Source organism: Sinocyclocheilus anshuiensis, unplaced genomic scaffold (assembly GCF_001515605.1).
Source record: "Sinocyclocheilus anshuiensis isolate Anshui unplaced genomic scaffold, SAMN03320099.WGS_v1.1 scaffold1045, whole genome shotgun sequence".
NCBI lineage: Eukaryota > Metazoa > Chordata > Actinopteri > Cypriniformes > Cyprinidae > Sinocyclocheilus > Sinocyclocheilus anshuiensis.
In genome coordinates, this window is record NW_015555799.1 from 340,500 (window position 1) to 352,388 (window position 11,889).

At 39.8% G+C, this 11,889-nt stretch overlaps 1 protein-coding gene across 1 annotated transcript; it reads right to left on the reverse strand.

Moving 5' to 3' along the window:
* Positions 1–4,490: 4,490 nt before the first annotated feature.
* LOC107674903 (inactive phospholipid phosphatase 7) lies at positions 4,491–11,245 on the reverse strand. The gene is made up of 2 exons (XM_016469047.1): positions 10,783–11,245; positions 4,491–4,879 (listed from the first exon to the last, which is right to left on the reverse strand). Exons 1-2 carry the CDS (start codon positions 11,243–11,245, stop codon positions 4,491–4,493), a joined length of 852 nt encoding a protein of 283 aa, XP_016324533.1.
* Between the last annotated feature and the right edge of the window lie 644 nt (positions 11,246–11,889).

The following is an 11,889-nucleotide window of genomic DNA, read 5'->3' on the forward strand; positions in this document are numbered from 1 at the left end:
CAAGATTGTCAAGCAGATCAATCCAGTTACATACCGTCTAGAGCTTCCTGCTGATTATCTCATCTCTCCTTCATTTCATGTTTCCCTCCTGAAAACGGTCCACCCGGCATCTGACCCCGGCACCTCGGTCCCTGAGCCTCCTCCACCCTTGGAGATTGATGGCGCACCTGCATACTCGGTTAACAAGATCCTGGACTCACGCCACAGAGATAGTTGCAATATCTGGTGAACTGGGAGGGCTATGGACCAGAGGAGAGATCTTGGGTGGCCTCCAAGGATGTACTGGACCCATCTGTGATCCAGGAGTTTCACTGACAACATCCCAACCGCCCAGCACCACGTCCTAGGGGTCGACCAAGGAGAAGAGCCCCTGAAGGGGTTCGTAGAGGGGGGGATTCTGTAACAGATGGCGCTGGTGACCATCCATCCAACCACCAGAGGGAGCCCTCTCCCAAATATTGACTGTCTGCTCCTTCTGTGGTGATTTCCTGTTTGCTACCATATTTAAACCATGCTGGTTCTATCACTAATTGTGAAGTATTGCCAGTTTCACTGCCTTACCAAGCGTTCATTTCCCATTGTGTTTTGCTCTTTGTGCTTGCCTTTTGACCACTGCCTTTTGGATTGCTGTTTCTGCCTTGTTTGCCTTGTTGGACTGATTTCCCGTTTGTTTGATACACGGCTGTCTTCACGACTACGGAACTGCCTTGTGATTTGGATTTGTTGCTTAGTGTTATTAAACTTCCCGCTTTTGCCTACGGCTCCCTCTACGGTGGTCGAGAGAGCTCAACGCACTGCAAATAGAAAAAACACCTGCAAATTAAGAAAACAACTTCATCAGTTTGACAACACGCGCTGCAAATGCTCACAACACAACCAAATAAAGAAACGCACTGCAAATAAAATTCTTTATTTGGTTTTGTTGAGCATTTGCAGCACATGCTGTCAAACTGATGAAGATGTTTTCTTGATTTGCTGGTGCTTTTTCTAATTGCATGTGTTTTCTGAAGTTGCAGCGCGTTGAGCTCTCTCGGCCACCATATTCCCTCACATATATCAACCCACCATTGGATTATCTGTTGGGTCATTTTTAATCCAACTATTTTAAGTGAGTGTTGTCTTTGAAGTATGGTTAAAGTGTACTGACAAGCATTTATTATAAACTAAAATTATTTTAATGTCACTTATATTGTGTGTATTTAAACATATTTGTAATTATACATTCATAATGATGACGTTGCAATTTAGTACATTTAAAATATATGAACTTTAAATGTAATATTGAATAACACTACAGTTAAAATCAAGAAACAGTCATGAAAGTGTCTCTAAGAACACTTTTATTTCATTAATATAATCTGTAAGCACACTACAAATGCACAATGAATACAATTAAGTGCACTTTTTCACAAGGGTTCAGCTGGTTTTATTTGTGTCACATATTATAAACCCCTGCCTCTTTCATGTGTGCTGAAATTTATTCAGACTGATGATTCAGCTGCCTTTCTGTCCGGAAACCAACTCACTTCCTCAATGATGCAGACGTTTGACACAATGTTTTTTATAGTCTCATAATATGGCACAGTTATTCTATTCTATTCTATTCTATTCTATTGAAAATAATAATGTCAGACATGATGAGTGATGTCACTGTGTGGTGTAGACGTACTTTCCTGTACATGTCTCTCCACCCGAAACACAGACGGCAGGAGAGATTAAATCTCACGAGAACTGCAGAATCATCTGTCCTTCACTGATACTCTAACAGAGACCAGCAGAAACTTAATCTGTTCTTGCCCAACTTCATCTCCCATTACTAGAGGAAAAAGGCTGGTCTACACAAACCACAGATCATTAACATTCAGTGGTGGAAATGGCCAAAATTCACTTGGGGGGGGGCAAGGTTTTTTTAGGGGTAATTTTAGGTGACCTTTCTCATATATTTAATGATAAAACCCTTTATAATCAATAATAATTTAAACTTATTTCATATTTTCTCTAAAACATCTTTGATATCAAGACAGGCACCCTGCAATTCTGGATATTAAAGATACATTGTGTTTAATAAAAAAAAAAAAGAAAGATTTATTTGTGAAGTGAAATAATGTTTTCAAAAATGACAATGATTAGTAATGGTCTCAAATTCGCCTGATGAGCTAAGCTCTCCATAAAAACACTTCTTATTTAGTGGTACAGTATTGCATGATTTGTAGATTATATTTAATAGTTTACACTTACATTCTTAATAGTAACATTACATTCTTCAGGACTATGCTTACATTTCTTACATTTCTAAAAAAAAATTAAATAAATAGGAACACCTTCTGATTAATGACAGAAATTAACCTTCCCATTATGTGATATTTGACTCCTTAAAGTGATTTGTTCTTTTTATACCTTTAATGCCATTTTTTTATTTATAAACTTTTTTTTCAAATTTTTTTATTAAACAATAAATTCAATTAAAATAAGACACAATCAGGAAGAATAAGTTACCAGTCAAATGAAATCAGCATCAACAATTCATCTTTGCACAGAGGTGGCACAGAAGAACACAATTGTGGCATTTAGGAATATTTACAGACTGTTTAACGAGGCTCAGATGAATGCATTTACATTCATAGTAACAATGTTATGAGATTAAATATAAATGTTGTAACTATAATTTTTGAATATAGAATTATTAAAGGCTTTAAATAACTGAAATTATACTTTAAAAATTAAACTGAAACCCAGGTGGCGGCAAGTCACTGTCTTTGTCATTGAATCATTCATTCAATCGATTCGTTCAAACAGCTGGTTCATTTAGGAACGAAGCAAGGGACTGTCTTTATGAATGGGTGATTGAATCATTGATTCTAGATTTGGTCAAAAACGCAGATTCATTCATAAATGAAACACCGCTGTGTTTGCTTGGAGATGTGCTGTGGCTCAGCTGGGACTTTGTTTGGAACTATTTTCGTTGATGAAATAGAGCACAATCAGACAACAGTATTCCTAAAGTGTAAGTCATTTAATGTTAACTTTTGCATAAAATAAAAAATACATAAAACTTGTCTAAATTCAATCACATTTGTAAACTCCTTTTATAATCAATAACTTTCGTTATAATTATTGAAGCTCTCAACACTGCACACATCATCGTATCATTAACATCGTGTCTACACTGTTAGTTATAAAGAAAGGATCTGAGCTTGAATGAACAAAAAACGCAGTCTGCTTTCCCGATCTGTTTTGTGAGGAGCCAAGCGTTTCCATTGGCTGCAGTCTGCAGGTATTAAAGACACAAATATCCTGCTACATTTTATTATATATTGTGCTACGTTTATGTGCAGAACTGGGATCGCTTTCGTAGGTTATTGAGTGTATACAATTATGAAATCCCTTTCATTTCCAAAAAACCTAAGCAGTTAGAAGCGGTGCTTGATCTGTGCAGATTTCTCTACTGATTCAGACCACTGATACTGATTTTTTTAATGTATTGTATCTTTATGTATTGTTACACACATACACACACACAATGTGAAAATTTGAAGTTAGTTTATATATCAATGCACTTAAAAAACAAGATGGACCAAAGTTAATTTCATCAGAGAGTGTCAGAGGTCTTATGTAACAGTCATTTATTTTTAAGTACAAATATGTAAAGTACAGAACCATTTCACTAGTTCATTTTATGACAAATACAAAGGCAGCAGATCGCTTGAATATTGCATGAGTCATTACAGTACTTAGATAAGTATCACAAAAAATAATGGTACAAAATATGTCAAACTTAATTCATTGTCACAAAGAAAACAAGACAGGAATCATCCTGAAACAAATATGCCTTGATAAAAAACGTGTTTGTTTGTAAATACTGATCAAATTTGACATGGTATCACACAACTGTGCTATACACACAAATTAACCATTAAAAACATGGGCTATTAAATCACAAAAGAAAAAGAAATATAATGTTTCTTTTCACTTCAGATATTCTTATAATTAATCCCAATCTTCCTTTCTTTCAAAGTTGCACAGGTGCTGCAGTTAACCAATAAACTTCAATAAATGTTGATGACATCCTAAAAATGTCAGTTGTTTATCAGGACAAAAACACTTTTAACAATTGCTTCCTTTCTGAGCAACTTCCTCTGTAAGACGCCTCAGTTCTGCAGAATTAAGAAGTGGAAATGAGACAGAAAAAGAGTTGAAACAACTGTGCAGTGAAATCCAGTGCCTTTGCATGCACTTTAAAAATACCCTAGCACAACTTCATCTTTTAAGTGTCATGTAAACACTAGAGTGTGACTGAAATCACACCAATTGTGACCCTAACAGACCTGATAATGCAACTGGGGCATGTAAACTGGAGCATCCAGACTGCATTTGTCCTTTGCATTGTGCATCAGAAAGACTGAGGTACAATATGTGTTTAATCCTACAAATACTGGATTATACATTTGGACTCTGCATGTAAACATACGTCTTCTGCACATGTTTGCAGTCTAATGGACGGAGCCCCAGCTGAAGGTCCCGATGGAGATGAGCGTCTGACAGGCTCCAGACGATAGCCACACTTTCTCCATCAGACTGAAGTGAAGGAAGCCCAGAGTGAAGCCGCACACCACGTCTGTCAGGTGGTGTTGGCCCAGCAGAACGTGCGACAGGCCCACTAGGATGGCCCACAGCACCAGCAGGACTCGCAGCGGGACAGCCAGCACCAAATGGGACAGGAGGAACTTGGACACCATGGCTGCTCTGCTGGCGTGAGCGGCCGGGAACGAATACGTGTCCAGAGCCACACAGTCAAGGAAGCCGGGACTTATGTACCATGGTCCTTTGCGCTGGACCAGTTTCTGAAACCCGGCAACAGTCAGGACGTCAAGAATCAGCGCTGAAAGAGAGGAAAGAGAAATGATAGAGAAGAGTCAAGTGCGTCTTCACCAGGACATCTGAGTCCAAAAAAAGAGATCAGTTCTTAATTTTAAATCAAACTATATATCGACTCAAACACTTTATGTAGTTACAACTTAACTAAATAGCATAAAAACACTTAAAGTCCGGGTAAAGCAATATTAAATGTGTGTTCTGAGTTTGTCACATCACAGAAAAATTTGTTATTAACCACCCAGCCAAAGTTGAATGATAAAAAAACGGCAAGTAAATAAAATACTGCTGGTGGCGCTGAAACCACTCCCACTCGCAGGAAAGCTGCTATCTCTCTCAAACTGTCAAATGCAAATAAATTTAAATAAGGAGACTGAGCAGTTTTGTAAATTATCGCAATCAAGTGTTATGCATTTATGTGACGAAGGCATAGCTAGCTAGAAAACTGTAGGCTGTAGTAACTAACGGTAATGACAGTAATTCGCAATTGAGCGGGTGTAGTGAAAATTGTGTCACTACATCAAATCTCAGTAAAAAATATTTCCCCTTCTAGGGAACTCAACTCAAGCTAGGGGGCACATTGGGGAATGCAGCCTGCATGACCGGTGTCTGAAGCACGTGTGAAACAATGCCAATCTATTGGCCCAACTGGCCCATGATGTCATAGGCGGGATGCCCGGAAGTATAAAAGGGCACCTGCTGAATACGTCATCCACTCTTTGCTGTCTTCAGGAGCCGTCTGTTTGAGACCAGGGCAGGTGAGCAGTGTGGAAGTGTGTGTGCCTCCGTTCCAGAGGTTTCTGGCACTTGAGGACATGCATGATCTCTCTGTCATCTGTTTTGGTCAGGAGCTTGCACGTTCAGTGCTCGAGGGCTCTGAACGTGCTCATTGTGAGTGTTATCCAATGAGAAGCTCCATTCGCGTTTGTCCCTCTTCTGGAGAGATGAGCGACAAGGGTTTGTGTCTCGCGGCCCGGTTCCGCCGTTGCCGCAGCACAGTTTATCTCACCTCGTGTTCATCGCTTTGATCTGCGGCATCTGCACACCCTCTCTATACGGGTTGTCAGATGCCACAGATATTGTTGGGTTGTTATGACGATGAAGTGTGAGCACGGAGTCGTTTCAGCACTGATCCTGCGAGATCGTGGGCAGAGCTATATTCAGCTCGGCTGTGCCACTCTAATATGCAAGTTATTGTGTGTGGAGAGCGTTGCTGGGCATGAATATATTTGAATATTCTATGGGCTTGCGAGTTTTCCCTCCCAGGGTTTTTAGCAGCTAGAGTGGTTATGGGGAATATCTTTTTGCTCTGGAATATGGCGAGTCTGAGGGCAGCTATATTATAGTCTAGATTTTAATAACTGGGTTGGGTTCCCCTTGGCACAAGTTCTCGAGTAAGTGCTGAAGTCTTTGTTTAGGAATCTGCTATTCGAGGATAGCTGTGTTCCAGCGCAGAGACGGCTTCCCTTTTAGGGTTTTTAGACTGTGGTCTCTGTGAGCCCCTTGCCTGGACTGTGCTGTCTCCCCTTCGGGGTTTTAAATAGATGGCCCACTTCCGTGGCCTGGGCAATCTTCAGCCTTATCTGGGAGAACTGCTATTCGAGGATAACTGTGTCCAGCCCTCTAGTGCTATGGCTACTGCTTACATCAGGCTTGATCTCGGACTATGATGTTTGTGTTCCCTCTTTAGCGAATCATTTACTGATGGTCTGGGTCTCCCTCTTGTGAGATCTTAGTCAATAGCACGGTGCTTTGCTAGCCTACTGTGGGACTGACACGGTTTGGGGACCTCCTTAATATAACTTTCTGAGGGTGATTGTATTCCAGCCATTGTTCTTGGGTTCTACTGCAATTGCGGTGAGCCCTCTCATGGAGTGGGCCCCTTTCCTAGAGCCTAGCTATCTGAGTATATCTGTGTGCTAGCTCAGTGACTGCTCCCTTTCCTAGGGTTTTAAGTAGCGGTCTCTTTGAGCCCTTGCCAAGACAGTGCTATTTCCCCTGCTAGGGTAGTAAGTAGATCGCCCACTCTCTGTGGTCTGGGCAGCTCTGTAGGAAGGCTATCTAGGCTCTGACGCGGATTGAGGACCTCCTTAGTATAGCCATCTGAGGGTGGTTATATTCCAGCCATTGGATGGCGGGTGGGGCTTACCTGAATACAGCTATCTGAGGCTAGCTGTGTTCCATTGCGGTTGTGATAAGCCCTCTTATGGAGTGGTCCCTTTTCCTAGAGCCTAACTATCTGAGGATAGCTATGTGCTAGCTCAGTGATCGCTCCTCTGCTTAGGGTTTTAAGTAGCGGTCTTTTGAGCCCATACCTAGACAGTGCTGTCTCCCCTCTTTGGGTTGTAAGTAGACAGCCCACTCTTTGTGGTCTGGGTAGTTTTAGTCAAGCCCCCCTTCTGGTAGCCCTTCCTAGGTACATAGCTATCTGAGGATATCTGTGTGCTAGCTCAGTGACTGCTCCCCTTTTTAGGGTCTTTAAGTAGAGGTCTCTTTGAGCCCTTGCCTAGACAGTCCTAGCTCCCCTGCTAGGGTAGTAAGTAGATAGCCCACTCTCTGTGGTCTGGGCAGCTCCATAGGAAGGCTATCTTGGCTATGTTATTCTGGTCCACAAGCCTTCATAAGACCTTAGGGACATAGCTATCTGAGGATAGCTGTGTTCTAGTTCAGCAGCTACTCTCTTTACCTGGGATTTAAGTAGCATCTCTTGAGCTCCTCTAGAGGCTTTCTAGTTGGCCTCTTCAGTGGCCTTGTGTGTCCAGGCTAGTTCTGCTCACATAGCATAGCTATCTGAGGATAGCTGTGCTCTTAACTTGGATGGGATGTTCCCCTTGATTTATTCGGGTTCCCCCGTTTCTGCCAAGTGGCGTGAGCAGCCCGTGGCGTCAGTTGCATGGCCCCTTTCTGAGGAAAGGTTTTGTTTATGTCTGTCCACCTTGGTGCTCTCCCACCAGGTGGACAGGCATGCGCCTCGGCACGGTGTGGCACGGAGTGGTTGGATTTTCGTTCCCCAGCGTTGAGTTCCCTAGAAGGGGAACGTCTCGGGTTACACATGTAACCATGGTTCCCCGAGAGGGAACGAGACGCTGCGCCCCCTTGCCATGCCTTTGGCCTGCCTATCTACGTCTCCTTCAGACAGCTAAAGTGGATGACGTATTCAGCAAATGGCCTTTTATACTTTCGGGCATCCTGCCTATGACGTCATGGGCCAGGTGGGCCAATAGATTGGCGTTGTTTCACACTTGCTTCAGACACTGGTCATGCAGGCTGCATTCCCCAATGTGCCCCCTAGGGGGCGCAGCATTGAGTTCCCTAGAAGGGGAAATATTTTTTGCTGAGATGTGACACAATTTTCACTACACCCGCTATCACTCGCTCAATTGCGAATTACTGTCATTACCGTTAGTTACTACAGCCTACAGTTTTCTAGCTAGCTAGTTATTTGTAGCTCGTTCCCTCTCGGGGAACCATGGTTACATGCGTAACCCGAGATGATTTTTTATATGTTAATTTATATTTGTTCGTAAAATAATACAAATTCATAATATTAAAATAGAAATAACTGTTTTTAAACAAAACATTGAATTACTGAACACTTACACATTTTTGAACGATTACAAAATACTTTGTATGCTACACTCTAAGAAAAGTCTGTAAAAATAGGGCACAGTCTACTGTTAATTCGTTATTTTATTTCAGCTAGTTGCCAAGGCATCATTTCTCATTTTCATTTAGTTTAACTTGACTAACTAAACTAACTATTAACTAACTAAAATAACTAAACCTAATACTGAAATTAAAATAAAACTATATAGACTAATTTAACTCAAATTAAAATAAGGAATATATATATATTTTTGCCTGGCAACAACAAAAAATTTAACTATTTTCTAAATTAAAAAAGGCAACCAAAAAAAGTTTTTTTTTACCTGCATTTTAAATTACGCATTGTATTTTGTGTTTTCATGTTACAGGCTTACAACGGATAATGGATAACAGATAATATCCTGGAAAATTACTAGTACATTTTCCATTTTTCTAGATATTTTTCTTACAGTACTAACTGATCAACAATTGCAGATACAAGCTACTAACAAGGTGTATCATAAATGAACAATTATTAAACTATCATTATTATTGTCAAATGGAACAATTGCAAATAGCAATAACTTAATTCATGTGATGTGTGTACTGCTAGGCAACTTTGGTTTCCTCTTTTTGTGAAATTTAGATGGAAAATTTGTGCCTTTTTATTGTTTGAGTCACTTATCAAAAGTTGCTAAAAGTAGCCAAATTAAATTTAAAATAGCCAAACTTATTGCTAGGTGCTTTTGGAAGAAAAAGTTGCTAGGGTAGTCTGAAAAGTTGCTAAATTTAGCAACAAAATTGCTAAGTTGGCAACACTGAGCGCTGCTTCAAGTCGAACACACCTCTTATTATAGTGTTAGGGGAGGGGCCATGCTCGGTGGGTCCATTGCGTCATCGAGTCATGATTTTAGCCCTGCCCAACAAATCCTGAACACGAAAATGCTAAAAAACTGTTTAACAGTCTAACTCCACAATTAAGTACTACATAGTTCACGGTCTTTGTAACATGTTTCAGCAATGCATTTCTAACATTTATAATGTGTTTAGAAACAATTCTCAGAATTGACTTTACCCGGACTTTAAAGTCAGAAATTGTAACAACTAAAACTGTCAACTAAAACTGAAAGTTACAGTTAAACTAATACTAGAGATTAATTTTAAAAAGGTTTTTGTTACTTGAAATAAATGTTAACTGAATTAAAATAAAATCTTCGTTATTTTATTTCAGCTAGTTGCCAAGGCATCATTTCTCATTTTCATTTAGTTTAGCTTGACATAACTAACTAAAATAACTAAACCTACTACTGAAATTAAAATAAAACTATATAGACAAATTTAACTAAAATTAAAATAAGGAATATATATATATATATATATATATATATATATATATATATATTGTATATATATTAAAACCTATTCAAAATATTAATAAAAACTATAAAACCACCCTGAATCATATTTGCTGAAATACAATAATTGTTTCTTACTACTTTTGAGGTGCTAATTCCAAAAATTGTTTCTGTTTCTCACAAAATCTGATGCATTTTGTTGTAGCACTTTTGCTTTCAAGAATTATATGTGCGGTGAAGAATTCTTGTATTTTGCCTTAATCAGCAGAAAAACACACAAACACACGATTGCTATCTGAATCTGAGCAGATTACAACTACTTGATCAATTCTCAGCCCATTTTCACATGTATGACATTATCTGAAGCCTGATCCTTATTTCGGCCCCGATCAGACAGAACCACCGATCTATATAATGTTCTCTATTATAGATCAGTGGACAGAATGCGTTTTTTGCAGTGAGAGGAGACTTTTTAAAAATTGTTTTCTATTGGCAGTGAGCACTGGAGCACTTTGTAGGAGCACTCTGAGCACTGCTCTTTTCTAAATGAAAAAAGTCAACCAAAAAAAGGCCTCGCATTTTCAAACATGAGCCAGGAGTTTTATGCTTAAACAGCCACAGAAAATTACAGATTTTGAGAAAAAAGATTATCTTGCTTAGTTTGTAAAGTTTTTTTTTTCTTTAAATTGAGTATTTGAACATTTTTCATCTGCTTTGCAGATTTAAAGTTAAATGATACATTTTGAAAACTTTTTTTTTTTTTACATTTGACTGCTTTTGTTATTTTGATAAATGCATTAAAGCTGATACATTCATATCATTTGAAAAATCTTCATTTTTATTTCGCGAAAAACACATTTATGATAGAAAGTTTTTATTATTATTTTGGCATTCAGCATCATCAAATAAGGTGATATTAGGCTGTGTAATAGTATCTAAGTGCTAAAACAAGAATGGCAGAGTGTCTCACCAATCAGCAGGTTGATCAGGACCTCTTGTCCAGCCAGTGTGCTACTCTGAGTGAGACACACCAGAGTGCCACAGATCCATGTGAAGCCGTGACCCGTCAGAGCCAGCAGCGTGACCGCTGAGCGCATGCTCCCCCATGAGGACGTGGTGTGGATGCAAACACCCAGGCGTTTGGACAGGCAGACGTCGATGGCCAGCAGCGAGTTGATGGCGATGCCTCTGAAGGCCGGGTTGAGCAGCATGCAGTCTTCATCCGGCAGCTTCGTTGTCTCTCCGCGCTCCTTCACGTTCTCGCCCGGCTCCAGCGGGATCTCGTTCTGCTGATTCTGATGGGTCTTGGACTGGCCAGATCTTCTCCACGCTCTGTTGTTTCGCAGTGGGACATTCAGGGACAGAAACTCGGCCTGGCCCAGAACACTGCTGCTGCGATCCTTCGCTCTGGAGCGACTAGGGTTCAAAGGCATCGCGCTGTTTAATCGTACAGCAGGATGAGAAACTTATGTGAGCTTCAGATGTAGACTCAAAGTAGGCTGTGAAAACAGTTTCAGATATATTTAGACATGCACGAGTGTGTATGTGTGTGTAGATAGAGAATAAGTGCAAACTAACACAACACATTTAACATCTAACATCATAATGCTGTATCATTTTAGTTTTAGAAATGGGTAGTTGTTAACAAATAGACATGAACTTTTTTGCATCAAGATTTTAGATGACAGTTTTTTCACAGTTTTGATCACCCTTTTGTCCACTGATTTAATTAACTGGCCTTGCATTGTGAAAAGTGAATTTATTTTTGAAAGTACAAAAATCTTGGCCCATATTTGGCATCCTTTTCTTCTTTTCCTGCTGACTATGCCGAGCATTAAAGTTGTTTCCAAGGAATTGATATGTCCAAAGTTTGAGTGCCGCAGCTTAGTAATTTTACCCACCAATAATATCTCTGTTTTAACATGCTCTAAGATTGTCTTGTTTGTAACTTTTGATGTCCAAGGCACTCATAGAATACACCTCCAGCGCCACAGTTCGAAGACATCGACTTTCCATTCTTGAGTGTCCAGCTTTCACATGTGTACATGGAGATTGGGAAAATAATTGCATTGTTTTT

Bases quoted from the DNA above. Each gene is read 5' to 3' on its own strand.
- LOC107674903 (XM_016469047.1), bottom strand. From the start codon at position 11,245: ATGCCTTTGAACCCTAGTCGCTCCAGAGCGAAGGATCGCAGCAGCAGT. The intron at 4,880-10,782 runs GTGAGACACTCT...CCTCTCTTTCAG, and splicing joins CCTGATCAACCTGCTGATTG to CGCTGATTCTTGACGTCCTG.